Source organism: Plectrocnemia conspersa, unplaced genomic scaffold (genome assembly GCF_051122295.1).
Source record: "Plectrocnemia conspersa isolate PC_06_02 unplaced genomic scaffold, ASM5112229v1 ptg000004l, whole genome shotgun sequence".
In the NCBI taxonomy this organism is placed as follows: Eukaryota; Metazoa; Arthropoda; class Insecta; order Trichoptera; family Polycentropodidae; genus Plectrocnemia; species Plectrocnemia conspersa.
This window is the reverse complement of record NW_028277168.1, coordinates 13797439-13816066: the sequence shown is the minus strand read 5'-3', so window position 1 is coordinate 13816066 and position 18628 is coordinate 13797439. Positions and strand designations below refer to the sequence as shown.

Sequence of the window (18628 nt, the reverse complement as noted above, 5' to 3'; positions counted from 1 at the left end):
ATTTTACTTAAAAGTAAAGTTGGCCAATTTCTACAATGATTTTCTTGCTCTATATATTATTATGTAATAAGAAACTATATACATATATGAAGTAAACAATATGTATACCCGAGTAAAATATTTTAGTAAATGAAACATATTCCACTTAACAAAAGCAGGCTCTTTCTTCTTGATTAGAGTTTTTATCTTATGGAGCTTTTGAATTTATTATAGAACGGTATAAGATTGTTTAACTTTTGAGTGGATTCTCCTGGTTATTCATGCTAAATCTGCTGCCAAATGTCACTCGTTTGAAATAAAAATTTAATGTATTCGTGTTGTATTTTTCAATAACATTAAACATTTCAAAGTATATGCGAAGCCTCAAAGTACGCAGACAGTTGTCAAAAACGGCGAAACAATTGTGCTGCCGTCACAAAGCGGATAAATCGCACACGTAAAGCGGGAAACAATCGAGCGAAACGATAGCGCCCTATAATATTTTACAATTCATTGTGCGGTGTGTGCCTTTTTAATAACTGATGATAATTTAGTTGAAACAATAAAAGGCAGGAAGTGAACCGTGGCTGCATGCGGGACGATGAAAAGCGTCACATTTCATTTTGCGCTCGTCCGTTATTGCGGATGATAATGGATGGCCACTAAAAAATAAATATACGACCACCTCACAAAAGGGCTGCTGTAAATAACGGCGAAACGGACCAACAGTCGACGTAGAGCACCATAAAGAGGCGACTCAATTAAAACGAGGATTGAGCGTCCGAAAATGATTAAATTTGGAGTAAACAGCAACAGTGATGGAAGATAAAAACTATAAAAGAGATATTAGAGTACATATGAAAATAATTAAAGCTGGTATGCACTGCAATACCTCTTACCTAAGATTAATATTACTTATATTCAATTATAAAATCAGTTTTTCGTAATTTGATTCTCAGTTATAAATGTTGTAATAGATTTAATGTATTTATCATTCTGAAAAGAAATTCTAATTTTAGAGATATTGTGAAGGCATATGTCACAAAAGTTATGTTAAACAATGTTATCTACATCACTATTCTATCTTAAAAACTTTTTCTCTAATGCCGATTATTCGAGCTGGAAAAGTTCATACTGTATCGGATGTTTTGTAAAGTCATGGCAGTTACTGTATTGCACTTACTTGTGGACAAGCCTTAATACAGTTATTAAATTAAAAGTTGAGCTAATCATATGTTTAAAGAAAAAGGGAATTAATAAGTCGTTGATTTTTTTTATGTGTATAATGTTGAACGGTAACATATAATTATTATCCAATGCATAGCATAACTATTGAACTATTCCATAGTTTAACTAATTATTTTCTTATGAAATAGCGCTAATTCATAATAATGAATAGAATGCAAAATTTTCAATAACACTTTTTCATATATTGTGTATATGATTCACGTTACACATCGAGTCGCATCACAATGGGCCGTAACTCGCGAAAGTTAATTAAATTTTAGAACTAAAGTATTAATAAAATCGCAATTCAATAAACAGTCCGAGGGTGAATTTCAACATGCATTCGGTATTCACTTAGCGGCGGCCGTAAACAAATTGATAGCAAAAAGTTAACACAATTAAAACATTGACGTGAATTTCGCATTAATTGATACAAATTAAAATTCGACAAAGCGCACAAATCAAGTCAGATTCATATTTATTTGATATCATATCATTGTTGAGTAGAAAATAATTACAAATAAATAATATGATATTCATAAATTGATAATTATATAATTAGCTGTGTATGTGGGAAAATATTACAAGATCAAGTTAATCATGTATTTGTATTCCTTCCCATGGATGTGATAATTAGTGGCTAACTTACATCTATTAAAATAACCAAAATATTGTACACTGCAGACTTAAAAAACTGAAGCCCAACTTTGATTCAAGATATTCACAAAAATATAAAAAATATATATTTTTTATTATATATTATTTCATGAAAGATCTAGAATTTGTGATTTATTCCATTTCGAGTACTGTCTGTCTCAGTGTATATATTTTAATATAGTACCTCGTCGTTTTTTTGTATTGTTATCATCTAAAAAACAATGACGGTCGTTTCTTCGTGAAAATAATAATTTTAATTAAAAAACACCCTCAGTCACAAATGATTATCGGGGGTAAGTGACAGGAGGGTGGATGTCATAATAACCACTTCACTTTGTTTTCATTCGCCCCGTTACGCCATAACTGTCAAGTTTTAATTTTTTGATTTTATTTTCAACCAGACACTCGTATAGATAAGAAACTAAATAATTACCACGCGGCTTACTCATAGAATTAGAAGCACTTATTTTATTACACAAAATTATATTTTTAATGTACATGTTAATATTAATATATACAGAATTAACTAATCAAGAAAATATTTTATTTTAGTATTATATTTATTACATATTATAATTTTAGGCAGAGGTGTTTTAGGTAGTAATATTTCCATTATATTAGATTTTTTATGTACATCGCCATAATTTGTGATAAGGCGTGGAGGATGCTCGGCTTTGTTATGCGGAGCGCGCGTCAATTTAATAATTTACTGGCGATTCGCATTCTGTGTGCTACGGTAATTCGTAGCGTCCTTAAATATGGCTCCATTGTTTGAAATCCAAATAAAGCGAAGTTTTCCTTGTTATTGGAAAGAATTTAAAAAAATCTAATATATCTCTACAAGAGAAAGTACATGTAGTATCCGCATTTGATTCTGAGTGCCTTTTTGCTATGAGAGTTATGATACAATTCATTGAGTTTTCAACATAGTGTCTACTTAATCAGTAATTTTTTGCAGTTGCTAAGAGGTCGGCCACTTTAGAGTGCCCTAGAGAGTCGCGATCGCGTCCCATATTCTTGCTCGTGGCGTGACTAGTGATTCTTCTCGAAATGGTTAATAGAGAATTTCCCGTTTAAATTTTGTTAAAAATTCAATTTGTACGAATAGGTTAAAATGTTTTACAACCACAGCATTTTTTATACCGCTGTATAAGAAAAAATGTGTTCGTGCTAGAAGTTTGAAAATTTACAAACTATTTTGAATGCTAAATTTGATTTTCTCAACTACTCTAATGGGTCTTATCTTTTCTTTCATAATCAAAGAACTGCAATAATAGTAAGATAAGAAGAAATTGGCAGATTACAAAAATGTGTGGGGTCTACGATCTTGAATCTTGTTTTTTCAATAATCCAAAGACGATATTTTTATCTCTATCTTGTTTCAAAAATTTTCTCTACGATTCGGGTATAATCAATCGAAGTAGATCAATCTGTTCCAGTCCTTCGATTATTCGCGTTTAACTTAGAACATCGAGAATGTTCTTAATTTATCTAAAAATAATGATTAAAATACTTCGTTCTTTGACTCATAGTGGTATTAGTTGCATTGCATTTAATTAAAAAAGGTATGTATATATTGCATTTAATAAAAAAAAATTACTTATATCTTACACAACTTTATTGCGACATATTAAAAATTATAAATAAGCATATATTGTAATAACTCTAGATACTAATATACATATGGAATTATTACAGTTACTACTACTTAATGCTTCTCGATACCGCTCAGATTTCACAAAAGCGTCGGTAACGTATTTATTATAGTTATAGAATAGTATAGAAATCAAAATCGACATTAACCGGATGTCTTACCTGTGATTACACTGTTGACAGGCGAAGCATTCTAAGTGGTAGACGTTGTTCCTAGCTCTCATGACCATTTCAAAGGCTGGTATGACTTTGTTACACGCCGCGCAGTAACCGGTGTTGCCGAAGAGCCTGCGATCAAATCACGTTTTGGTTAATTAACTTATTAGTTAATTATTATATCAACGATCAATTTACGGTTAATTAATAACAAAGCGACGTGAATCGCCGGGCACGCCGGGGTGTATTATAATTATTGCATAAATAATTAATCGTGTGTTGCTAATCAGTCGGGTGCAACTAATATTATGAATATTAATATAATGCACATTTAACATTGTGAATTTTAAAATGTTAATTAATTCCATGATCATGTAAAATCATTTCCTAATTATAATTATGTTTATTGATTAATACATAATTATTCTTTTCATAATGTATATATTCAATAAAAAATATATTACTGTGGCGATTAATAGATACGGTAAGATATTATATATTTCTAGTAAAAACATGTCTATTTAATAATATGCTAATAACTAATTCATATTTAATTTCTAATAATTGATAATATCTTACCTTATCTGTCTGGTGTGTAAGCCACCATAAAAGATTAATTGAATTAAAAGTTATAAAATTATTTTACTAGTGTTGATATACATATTTTGTTCAATGGGAATAGCATTGTTTATCTTTTTTATTATTAATTAAAATACATAATAGATATACAATGATATTCGCCTTTACTGTCAATAATATACAAATAATAATAATTATAAATAAACTTTATTTTATCAAAAAATACAAATAGAATTGTACTTTTAATATGGATTATAAATGTGTATATGTAATTGACCAAAGTATGACTAGATTATTGTACTTTTATATTTCATAATCAGATTTTTCGTTATTAATAGCTATCAAATATTTCCATTAACATAAATAACTTTAAAAAATAACTAAATTTTTTTTTTTATAAAAGTAAAAATAATCTTATGCTTCTACAGTTTTTTTGATAAATAATTATATCGTTATCATTTTAAAATAATAAAATATAAATCTCCGACGTATTTTAATTGGTTTTGCCAGTTTGATTAACTGTTTCATTATATATTACTAAATATCATAAGGTTCATCTGAATTTATCTGACTTATATACACGGAAATTAATTTTAACAATTTATATTGGAAAACTCTGAGTTTTCATCATACATCGACAAGTCAAGTTTACGAATTAAATAAGGTTTTTGTGCACAATATAATATAATAAAAAAATAATAGCTAACTATTATATAAATATATCACAAACTGTTATAGAAATATTTTCTGGACTTGTAGCTTTGTTTTGCTAATATCCTTTGTATACAACTACAATTTGAATAATTAAATAATATCAATTCTCACCTGAGATAGTCCCTTTTGCAGAGTATCAGATTAGCTTTCGTGTAAAGTGTCGAACCGACTTCTCCCAATCGACAATCGCAGCATCCGCACTTCAGACAGTCTTCGTGCCACAAAAGATCGAGAGCTTTCAGCAAATACCTCTCGGTTATATGTTTGCCACAGCCGGCGCACTCTTGGGGCACAGCCCCCGTGCCGGCACCCGACTGGGGCCCCACTGGAGCCCCAACAGCCGGCGCTCCGGCCACCGTGCCGGAAGCGGCTTCCTTGCTGGCGTCCATGGTCATTGCAGACACCACGGATCCAACACCGCCGTTCACCAATGACAGGGAACGCCTGTCGCTCTGCAAAGAATAAAAAAAAATACTTTAATACTGAATCATTACACCGGTAATATACCATACACTTACAACACACAATTATATCGTAATTATTATTTCTTTTCAATACCACGAAATGTTCTAGATAGATTGCTAGTGATACATACTCAATTTTTTTTTTTGAGATCACTACTTTTATATATAGGACATTAAGAATAAATTAATAGCGATTTTTACAGTAAATTTTAAACAACATACAATTAAATTAGAGAGTTTAATGTGTATAAATGTTGAACTTACAAAAGTAAATCACACAATGAGGCCCAAAATATATAATACATATGTATACAAGTACCTACTTTTAATTTATGCTTCGAGTATTTCGAAATAATATGTTTTCAGTGTCCAATATAATAATGGTACTTTCCAATAAATCGCAAATTTGATATTTACATATTGAAATTAGTAATCACCTAAGTGCGCTGTTCGGTGATTACTATGTATTAATTCAATTAGATATGGTTAATTAGAAATTCAATTCATGATCTAATTACAATTTTGCAATGCATAATTATGTTTGCTAAATATTAATTAGGTATTATTATCATTGATAATATAAGTTTTGTAATACTCATGTTCCAGCTTCTTAACAAACTTGCCAAATAAAAGGATGTTTTTGGTGATAGCTATAAAGAGCGGGAAAAAAATGTGGGATGGTGCTCATATATTTAAGGTGTGTGTTGTTACTGTTTTTTTAATATTTTTTAATGTTTATTATCGTTTGTATAATGGCTATCGTGACGCATTGGGGAAACCTGTTAAGCCATTATCATCAGATTTATAATAAAAAAAATCAAATTTAAATAATAATATAATTAGTATAAATTATCTTTAAGTTTTCTATGTGTAAAAGTCCTACAGTGCTAGAAAATTATTTAGAATAATATTGTTGTACTTTTTAAATGCACATAGTATGTTATTATTAATTCACTAATTTAAATTGTTTTATTAGTTCACATATGTGCAGACAATTATTAATCAAAAATATTAAAATAACTGAAAATAAATTTTGTCAAAATTAATAAAATGTGTTCTATTTCACTGACGAAACTGATTAATGTGCTAATTATATGACTTATATGTAAATAATATAAAAAAATAATACTCTTCTTCAATCATAATATATGATATATTTATTCTTATTATGTTTGCTTAAAATTTTTATTTTAAATTTTGAAAATAAAAATAGTTATAAATTTAATAAAATTCACTTAAAATTATGTTTAAAATTTTTAAATCTTGAAATGAGTAACTTGTGAATTAAAAAGCATAAAAAATACATATGCATATGTAGATATATAAAACTTAAAAATAGTCTGATTACATCACTGGTTATCACATAAGGAAAAGTTATATGTTTCACATTAAATTATGTAACAATTAGTCATAAATTTACATGAATATAAACATTTGGTTTATTTATATGTGTATGTATATTATACAGATAAGAAATCATTCTCATTGGTTATCAGAACAAAAACAATATCGTAATTATTACATTAAAATATATTTCTTATTTAATTATTGCTTATCACATTCTTTACTACATAATGAATAGGTTAAAATATAATAGTTAACTTATCATTTTGAAAATAAAGAGTAATATATCTCGAATTAATTTTCATTATTTCACAAAAGTCACGTACGTCTAGAATCAAATATTCATAGATTAATTAAACTGTAATTAAAATATAACTATCAAACTAACTTTTTTAATTAGACATAATTCAATGAGCCGCCATAAAAAATACCAAAAAAGCAACACACATGATTTTAACAATTTATGATAATATTTCGCACCGGAGTCGTAATAAAAACGTCGCGCAATTAATTAAACAGCCATTAATTCCCATTTAGTCCTAGCGTTCTGGGTGTTCACGTGTAAAATTAAAATAGTTTCCAACTAATGTGATTATTTTTATTTCACGTAATTTTTCACGTCTCGGCTTTCGAGGGTGCTTTTATATAGACGTGTATATATTTTTTCTACATACGTAGAAACAGAGCATTTTCATTATTTCAATTTTAATTAAGTCGCCAGGGCCGGAATGCGGTTTATTTTTCCGCTAAACGCCCTCACGGAATAACGGGGCACGGCTTTAAAACCAGTCACAATTTTTTTTTATGCATTTATTATCATCATCACGCTATAGATAAAAAATGTTTTGATTTATAAATAGCTCGTATGACACAGCAGAGTTATGAATGTGATATTTTATTTTCAGGCGCATGTGTGTTTACGTTTTCGGTACTCGTTTTCGTCCCAATTAGCCCAGATTGATTAGATTGCAAGCTCTGGTCGAATGTCGGTGATTATAAACGAAAATAATGGTCCGTAATTAATATTTACATACGGCTGATTGTTGTTCTGGTACTGATGGCTTAAGCCTGTCACGGCTAATTAATTATGATTTGTAATGGTAGCCGGCGGAATCAATCACGTCCACTCGTGTCATTGGCAAGTAATTAACAATATTAAATGGAAACGTTAACGGACCACGTGGCACAATGGCGCAAAGCTCATATGCGTGCACAATTTACGCTCGAATATCGTCATAATTGATCAATGTAGTTTAATGCATTTAACTATTCATCCCATGAGATTAGATAACCGCTTAAAATCACCTATGCATAAATTGATGTATATTTTTACAATTTTACTCATATAAAACCTTATTGATAAAATCATAGTACTATTTAAATATACTAATCGTTAATTTTATTGGATTTTTTTAAATTTAATACGATCTATCTACTAATTATATTATTGTAGCAAACTGTAAATAATTTGCGTTATTCTTCCAATTTCACATATGTTTTAACTTAAGCATATATCGAAATGTAGCTGTGGTTATCAAGTGGTGTAATCGAAATAGCTACTTTTGAAAGTCAGAGAATTTTCGTTGGAGTGTCGGCGAATTATTGTCGACTGTGATATTGTATTGATGCTGAATTATCTGCTGAAATGTCTTGTGCTGGAACTCCTTGGAGTTGAGTCTCGGAAGCGTCTTCTCTGCCTGTACCTTTTTCTCTGCCTACCTAGTGTCACATATTTTATATTGTTGATTCGAAACTCGCAGATGAGAATGTTGGTAGGCCAATTGTATCGCTTTTTAAACACACTCACGAAATATGTTTACGCCTTAAAAGTGAAACTTCTACCTGGCCACTTTCGGCGATCATTAACTGAAGGGTAAAAATAACAATAGCCTTTTTGCGCAGACTTGAACGCAATGCATTCTTTCCAAACAAATCGTAGTTTTTTTGTGCTAACTAGTGATTAAAACCTCTAGATGGATGTGATAATGGGTGATCTGTTAATTTTTAGCAATTGTTTAGTCCCGAGCTCTCTATTTCATTGTTAAGCCAGTATTTTATGTTAGGAGTACATTGAGTATTTCTTTTATTCAAAACGGTCATTAAAATGACCTTTAATTTAATTATGCAGTTGGTTGAAATCCCCTGAAAACGATTTATAAAGCTGCTATTTTTCATAATTACATTATAAATGTGATATAATGCTTATTTAAATATATATTACATATATTATTGAATTATAATATATGTAATTTATGACAAAGTTTTTGTTTTAATATATGTAATTTATGATTCTAATGAATATCATTTGCTATTTATATTATTTAAATATATGTAAATTAATAAGTACTATATGAAAAAATTAGATTATATTAAATATAATTTTCTGGTTATATTTTAAAGTTCAGTATTTTTATATTTAATATATACATAATTTTACATTATTAAATTAACGTAAACACAAATTTATCTTATTTTAAGATAGTTTGAAATTTAAAAATTCAATATTTTGTAATGTTTTATATATATGATAGATATAGTAACGAATATTCAGAATGATTTTCGCATTACCAATCATTTCACTTAAAATTTAAATAAGAAATATTTTCTTTATAAAAATTTGAGTGTTACACATTTGTGAAAATTCTGAATTTATATTTTTGCAAATTTCTACTTTAATTTTACCATTTCCTTGTCAAACGTTTATTTAAAAAAATATAAGCATAATAAAAAAAGAATAAGTAACATATTTCTTACGATTCTAAAAATATTGTATTTATTGTTTCTCTATTTATTATTTTGCTTAACCCTTTGAATGGTATGGCCGTACATGTACGGCGGTCGAAATTTTACTGTTTTGAGGTATCCCATATAGTTACATAATAACATGTATAACTGAAGAAATATTAAATAAAAAACATTATATTTATATAATGTTTTTTGAGAAAATAATACCAATAAATGATTTTTTAGAAAATAATACCAATAAATTAAGGAGTAGATAAATGAATATAACAAAAAATATGTTACATTATTTTTATATAATAATATTGCGAGCCTCTAAATTGATATAAAAAATTCCACAAAAGCTCCATTATTTATATTTAGAAGTTGATCCATTATTTATATTCAGAAGTTACCCGATTGCTTGTTATTTAAAACATACGATACATAAGTAAATAATTATAATAGTATCGTTTGATTTTGTAACAACTTCTGCTTGATATAAATAAAAATCACGACAAAAATAAAAGCGTGATGATTGTGGGCGTTCGCAAACGTCACACACGATATTATAGAGTTTAATTTCGTTTAATCAATCATAACATAACAATCAATTAGTGATAATTTCGTGCATGTATATGTATACAAACATGTGTATATATTTGGCTAACATACTACAGTACCGTATTCGAAATTAATTAAACCAATTAGGAGGTATATTGATCGCGTCCGCGTTAATCATATGCATTCGCGGTACAGCATTTTAATTAATTAATATACAAAAACTAATGAAGCGACGTGTGTGAATTTTTAATTGACGTCATTATAATTAGCCGGACACAAATTTGCCGAAACGCTAATAAAGTTTGGCGTCCGCCGAGATTCGATTGAAGCCAATTGTGGATACGTTTCCCGAAATATACGACTAAAACACATTTGGGAATATGCTGTACTGATACTCCAAAGTAACAACTCGTGCTCTATGTGGAATTGGCATTAATACAATTATCGCAGATATGTAATAATAGAATATAATTAATTAGTGAAATAATATGCTAAGATTAAATTAATATGAGGATATATGTATGTGTTTTGTTATCGATTTTATGTATCAGAGATTTGTCTAAATTTTTGGGAATATTTTTTGTCTATCACACATAGTCTTATTCATTATCAGTGCCGTAACGAAGCAACAGGTATACAGGCAAAGCCAAAAGAGGAAAGTAAATGACATAAATGTGAAATTAACACCGCAAATATTTATACATTGCACAGTTCATATTATAAATATATTTAGTATTAAGGCTGCATCCAAAATGCCAGATACTTTATTTTTTCTCATCTTAAAAAACACAGTGAGAATGTCTTTATTTTTATTAAAAAGTATTTTTTCTAATACAAGGTAGTCATCAAGAAACAATGCAATTCAGTGGCGTAGCTATGGGGGGGTGGAGGGGGCGGGCCGCCCCGGGCGGCACTTGCTTGGGGGCGGCATAGTCGCGATGGGATCGTCTAGTGTGGTACCCTGAATGCACTAAAACATATATAAATCCACGAATAATCGAATTTATTATTTTAAGAAATGCTGATTTTATGACCCTGCGAAAAATGTATGGGGGGGGAGGCGGCAATTTTAAGGATCGCCCTGGGCGGCACATAGCCTAGCTACGCCACTGATGCAATTAAATAGTTATTCAATTCTTAAGTAAAGAAAAAACTGATTTAACTAATTCGAATGAACTATAAATTTATATCTACTTTTTATTTGTTAAATAAAATATGGACTAGTTAGTATTTGAAAAGACTACAATTTTTTTTTTTAATTAAAAATTTTCGAAAGCAAAAAATCTGGAAAAATTGCCATGTTAATTGAGTATTGATTCTTTTTTAATATTTTATTGTTTAAAATAGACTGCTATATATAATTTATTCAGCTATATTAGCTAAATTAATTAATGAAATAAATAAATAAATACAAGCTCGTGTGTCAAATTAAAAGTATTTAATTTTAAAGCCTCGACACTAGCAATTATTATATTTATTATAGAAATAATATAAATATATTTATAAACAATTATATTATATTTATTTTATTATTTTCCACGAAAATCAAGTTACGACACTGTTTGAATATATGAACATAAATATGTATGTATCATATTTATCCATCGAAACATAAATATTATGATGAATTATTGTCGGCAGTTTCATTCATGGATTTTTTTATTGGTTCAAAGCTTGACTAAACAAACGGAGACATCTCGTGGCGAGCTTAATAAAGATTTTTATTACGTACGGCGCGAGAGAGGCCCTCCGCAAGGTGAATTGGAAACGATTTAAAGGGATGAGGGATGAAGATTGCAAGCCAGAAAGGGGTGATTTAGGGGATGGAGAGAGAAAGAACGGGAATGGAGGGTAGCAGTGATTGATTCACTATAAACCAACAATTTAACGCTCGACTTCATCAGATTCATTGGATTTGCGATTGTTGCTTACGCGGTCAGACCGGACTTATACCTCCGTTTTATATACACTTTTATTGGATACTGTGAAAAATGAAGACGGTATAAACGAAATAATACATCCGATAAATAACTTCAAGTGAAAAAATATATCAAATGTATGTATGTGTTTATTTGATTTTAATTATAAAATTAAGGTTTGCATTGTATTAAATTATAGAAGCGAGGGTTGAAAAGAGACCTTTCTCTAGGCAACGGTAAACATTCAAGGGGGTTAGTTTTAGTTAACAAAAGACTACTGAAGTGGCCAACTTGAACGGGGGATCACTTCATTCGAGTAATCTGCGCTTTTCCACTTCGGCTTTCGTCGAAAGACGGAAAAGCCCTCGTGAAATCGACCGAGCCTCAAATTATAGTGGATACCTCTGTTATCGACGTAATTAGTAAACTTTGATCACAAAGTGAACACACATGCTATTTGAAATATACTAATTGTCGTTTTTAATCTGTTTGATTGCTACAGTTCGGTGTCCCACTTGTCATTTTTGGTGTTAATGGCTCTTTAAATCACTCGCCGGCGAATCTTTAAAAGTCAGATGTTTACAACGGTGAAAATAGAACGCAACAAGAAAAACGAAGCTTCAAGACAATGGCTTTGGTAGTGCTGCCACACCTTGATGAAAAAGCTTAGAATTTATGCCAAGCAACTGATGATGAGACTGTGTCAAAAGATGCTCTACAAAATATACCTAAAATAATTTATTTATGACAATACATGTATAAACCGATCCATTGTTTGATTAAAGACAACTTTAATTATCACTTTTATAAAAGTAATATTTACTGTAAATGTTGTTTATTACCTGATATATTTATATATGTCTTTTTGAAATATATAATATAACAATATTAATGCATTCGTAAATTTCACATAATTTTATAATCAAAAGTTTTTCACTTCTCATGGGTATCACTATTAATATAGTACATATGTATATAAAAAAACTAAACTTAACCTAGCTCTACTATTTTTCAATTTAACCTAAATACTATATTAATTTTACTGTAGCAAAAGTTTGTAGTAATATATTCAAAATAATTAAGTAGAATCAAATACATTTATTTACTACTAAATAAGCACAGAATCATTACAATTTGATTAATTTATTTATATAATGTATTCAATGCATAAATTAATAAATATTTAAATAACAATTCTAATTTATTTGCAACGTATATTTAATTTTTTGTAAATATTCATACATATAATAAATAATTTAATATATTTTCCATTAATAATAGATATTGAGTTATCATACTACTTTCTATGCTTTTCAACCAATTCAACAATATATACCAGTGACTAATACTAGTGTTATTAAATTTCTAACGTGTCTGGGAGATCAGAGTTAATGATTATTATATTATTATGATTTCGATCGAGCATCGCAGATTAGGTTTTCCTACATATTCCTAATCTCGCAGATGCATATCGTAATTAATATTTTAAATAAAATTAAGTTAAAAAAAAATAAATTAAATATATAGTAATGACATTGATTTCAGTCTGATGCCTCGCTACTTAGTAGTTGTTAATTGTGTTCAACCGGATGTAAAAATTCACAAAAGTAAATATCACTATTTTATTTTACGTGATAAAATTAAATCACATAAAACGTAATAAATTCTTATTTATCTATAAACTGCAAATTAAACGTGGAATTGCATATAATTTTTAAATTGACTTTTTGTTTTATTTGTAAATATATATATACGAATATATTAATCGTATCAATATTTATGCAATTATATAGATATTTACGTTAGCGATGATAATATGTATTATTATAATAGCAATTACATTAAATATAATAAGAATTTTTAATAAACACTTTCTTATAAAATAAATATATCATTTATTAAACGGTGCAATAAATATAAAGCTTCTAACAATGAAAAGCGAGTACCTCCATTGTGTACGTTAACCAGAAAGAGTGGTACTTATTTAGCAGATTGCTTCCCTTTAAGTTTTTCTTTAATCTAGGAGCATGGCTGGGACGGTGCGAATAACTTCTTTCCTCAGATGAATTACGAATATTTCCAGAGCGAGAGAAGTAATGAAACATTCATACGCAGAAGGGACAGAGAAGCTCTACTCCCTTATTACTTAGACTTAATTTGCTCCATGGGAAAGCACTTTCATTTATAATGTTTTTGATTAGCAGCCCGCAAAACCTATTCCGTCACACTTGCACGGGGGTAGAAAAAATATCGATTTCGCACCCCTGTAATTTTAATATTGCTAATATAAACTAGTCAAAGACAATCTAATAAATTATACTTTTATTACATTATAAAATAACTCGACATACAGAGTAAACTATATAGAATCAAAACAATGCAACGGTGGCTGCAGTATGTGAAACTTTTTCGCTGGCAAAAGTCAAATCTAGCAGGTATCCAGTAGAAATTTTACCATCTGACATTCCGACAATGCAACTTCTTCGATCAGTTATCCAGTTAGTTACTTTAGATCGGATCTAACTTCGAACAGTTATGTAGAAAACAACACCGCGTCTACGTACACACGGAATAGTTTTATAAAGTGAAACTTTGAAACGTCCGAATCTAAACAGATCATTCCGACAATGGACATAACTTTGAAAATAGTTTTTAACGTTTGTATTATTTGTGTGGAAGTTTTAAAGTTTAATTTAATTGCATCAGGCACCGAATTCGATATAAAGACGTAAAAATAAATAATCAATATAAAAATAATTAAAATAAGAGTGTCTGAATCTAAAAGCGTTATCTATAGACGTCACACTGGGTAATCACTTAAAACGCTCTTAATTTATAAGCAATTCAATTTTCTTTCAATTCAAATCACATTTAATCATGAAATAACGGTTTACAATAACAGATATTTTTAATCAATTTTTTTTAATTTACGCTGCTAAAGTATTACATAATGCTTGTTATAAAATGTATTTTAGTAATGCCAATAAACATTATATCTAATAATGTAAATATTATATTAGCTCAAAATAAAGCAAGTTAGAAAATCTACATATTATATGTATATATTTATTTATGAAATTATATTCTTATGTAAAAATAATATTTTACCTAAGAATAAAACTATTATTTATTTAATAGTTCAAAGATAAATTTTTAATTCTATACAATATTTTTCATATATTGATTAAAGATTGTATAATATTTTTCGTTTTTCATTTGTACCCGAATTATTTTAAAATTCTTTTTACAGTGAGTTTACTAGAAAATTAATTTAATTTTAAGTTGTATATATGATTACTATATTAAATAGCTCGATTTTACTAAATTTAACTAAAATTTTAATAGCGGACATTCATATTTGTTCAACTGCAAAGATCATATCTATAAAAAATATATATCCTTGTGTTACACGTCACACGTTATCAAAAAAATTGCACATTTTACCTAAAAAATAATGACATTAGTAGATTATATTCAAAAATTTAATAACAAAAATTATAATTTTAAAAACACAAAATATTTTTTTATAATGATTTTTTCTGAAAATGTTTATTTTTCTTCTTTAAAAAAGTATTAATTAAAACTCAAGTGCAAAATTTTATTTTAAATAGCTGCAAAATATTATGTATCATTATTAGTAATAAAAATGAAATATATTTGTTCTAAAAATTTCAATATATTGTCAATGAGACACAGATGATATATTTAAAATTTAGCGAAAAAACTGCTTCTACTTTTTCGATTTGCACTAAAAAAATATCGCCTTATCACAGATACTGCACATTAAGTTTATAGTGTTTTGGCAGACGGATAATGACGAGTTATAATTAATAATAGTCATTGATAATGATACAAATTATCGGCGGACGAGGTCCCGCCGACCATCGCACTCCCATCGTGTTCCACCAAAGAATGATCGTTGCCCTCGCCGTCGTCACGTCAGTGTTACTAAAATGTAGCCAAGTTTCGTGTCAAAATAAATCAGCCCTCCACAGTATAAATACCAAAGCTATAAAAAAAGTATGAAAACCAAAAATAAGGTGATGGATGTAAATTATATTTATATTACCATCACCAAGAAAATATAAATTTAAAGATTATGTGGGATTTGCTTAATGACTTTAATTACTATAATGTTAATCATATTAAAAAAATATTTAGCTACTATTAATATAATAATATGAACACACTTAAATTTATTTATTATGATTTAATTATCAAACCAGAGTTTAAATTTAGATTTGTTTGATTAAAGAACTATATTCAATATCTGAGTTATTGATAGCAAAATCAGTGATGTCAATAAAACTTCTACAAATCAGATTGATTTTATTTATCGGATCTTAAGGTCAAGCATGTCATTCGTAGTAGTAATCCAAACACCCTCTTTGCTATTTCGTAAGGCCGAGGCGTGGAGAGCGTGAAAATGGCATTAAAGAAATGAAATTAATTACCGTAAGTGAGTGGTCGAGAATGGGGTGTGAGCGAATGGGGTGGGTTTGTATGGAACTGCCGTGTTATAATTCATTGTGGTTGATTCACCGCCAAGGACGTGAACAGGTGTGCGCCATACTACTTGATGCTCTTTTGTTGGTAGAGTATCGCGAGCCGCTAGCAATTATGACGCAATTTCATCCGATAGGATGCTGTAGACGTGAAAATGGCGACAAACTTGCTACATGGTTAGTTGGTTAATCTATTTAAAATTAAATAATTTTAATTAAAAAAATGGTGTTAACATTCCGATCAAAATTATGCTTATTACATAAATATTATTAAAAAATAAATATATGTACTTTTTACAATCATATTATTATTGTGATATTATTTATGGGTAAAACACTTATATGATACGACATTCTACTCGATTTGAAAGTTTCGCTAAGACTTTCCAGAGGTGGCGAGGGAGTCTTTATATACATATATTTTGATACTATGATATCTAAACCAGACTGCAAAAGACACTAAGCAGGCCCTTTTAGTTAAATTGAAACTTTTATGTAGGTATTCGCAAAGTAGACACAGATGGTTTGTAGGCAAAGTCGAAACGTTTGTTAATGGTCCCCGAATTTCGTCCCCGCTCTCTAACTGCTTCTAAATCCAATTATCACAAACACGTCGATTTTTTTAAGACACAAATTTATTTATAATCATTAAGAGCGGATGCTTTTCGATTGCGCCAAATGCGTAAAAAAAGAAAAGTGATCGAACGCATTCGTCGGTTAATCTCGGGATGAGTGACGTGAAAAAATATTCTTAGAGTTCTTAAAAGGTGTTGATCTCGTTTTTAATGATATGCTTTAATGTAGTGTAAAGTAATCCCCGTGAATAAAACGAGCTCTAAGTGCCTTGTTTCATAAGCTGATTAAGGCATAAGCTCCATTTAACATCGAAGATCGAAAACACGTTGATCAAGAATTGAGCTGTCAAAATGCGAACCGAAACTGGTTTTATATTAATTCTAACGCACTCAAGACCGCAACCGATCAAATTAACCGGCCGATTAAAATTGATGGTATATTGACTGATAATAAGTTCCAAGATTGAGTGAATATAAGCTTTAACTATTTTATATACGTTAAATATATTTTAAGCATATACAACACAATCCAAAAAAATCCGAATTGTCTAAATTACAATATTTGAGAAATCTAGTGTATTTTTTTTTAATTTTGCCTTTTGAAAGTGGATTTTTTTTCAAAAATCCCTTAAAAATATTCTAAATCGAGAATTCTTATTTTTGTAGAGCCTTTTTTTGTTAAATAAATAAATTTGTACGAATGTTATTATTTTTTTCATTTAAATACTACCACCCTTTCTTATACAGCGGTATGAAAAAAAATGCAGCGGTTGAATAACATTTTATTCAACAGCTGCATTTTTTTTCATACCGCTGTATAAGACAGGGTGGTAGTATTTAAATGAAAAAATAATAATAACGACTGTCTCCACTTCTCTAATCGGTCTTATCTTTGTTTTCGTAATCTAAATACTACATTAATAATGAGACAAAAAGAAACCGCTCCACGTGAGAATCGGCAGATTTAAAATATGTATGGGGCTTTTATTTATATAGAAAATTTTATTAATATAGAAAAGTTTTGGCTAACAATTTTTTTGTGTAAATTAAAACAATAATAATATGATATCTTTTAGATTTAAATATTTTTAAATACGAGTCAAATATTTTTTTTTTAATTTTCATAAAACACAAATGTTTAATGTGGGACATTTAGAAATAGCCTTTAGAAAAACAATCTAGAAACATAAGCATTCAAAGTGTCGCATTAAAAATTTGTCAAAATCGTTATAGTTAACTGTAGCTCATTTAAAACCAGAGACGCGATCTAAGTACAAATAACAACTTCAAACCTTTAACTTATATTTAAAAGTAGCCCATAAATCATTATTACACAAGCATCCAATTCGGCTCATATGAAAGTATCTTTATAGTTTCATATAAACTTCACTTACTTAGTAATAAGACTATTTTAATTTATAAAAATCTAATATTTTAGTCTGTCTACGGTTGAAATTAGCTTAATGTAAAAAATCTTTCATATCTCATACATTAACGGCCGAAGTTTCGCTTTAATCAATCATAAAATACGTTCGCTCCTTTTCTCTCTCGTTGTCAAAGTTTTAGCATCC

General features: G+C 28.8%; 1 protein-coding gene across 3 annotated transcripts in view; it reads right to left on the bottom strand.

Annotated features, from left to right (window-relative positions):
* Bx (LIM domain-containing protein Beadex) overlaps positions 1-18628 on the bottom strand; it is a 71065-nt gene that overhangs the window by 12476 nt on the left and 39961 nt on the right. For all 3 annotated transcript variants that reach the window (XR_015809373.1, XM_088184707.1, XM_088184708.1), the window contains 2 exons: positions 5077-5417; positions 3679-3804 (listed from right to left, as the gene is read on the bottom strand). Coding sequence is in view for 2 of the 3 variants with exons in the window: in XM_088184707.1 (XP_088040833.1) it covers positions 3679-3804; positions 5077-5417 (467 nt within the window). In the remaining variant the exon portion in view is untranslated. The remainder of the gene's footprint in view (positions 1-3678; positions 3805-5076; positions 5418-18628) is intronic.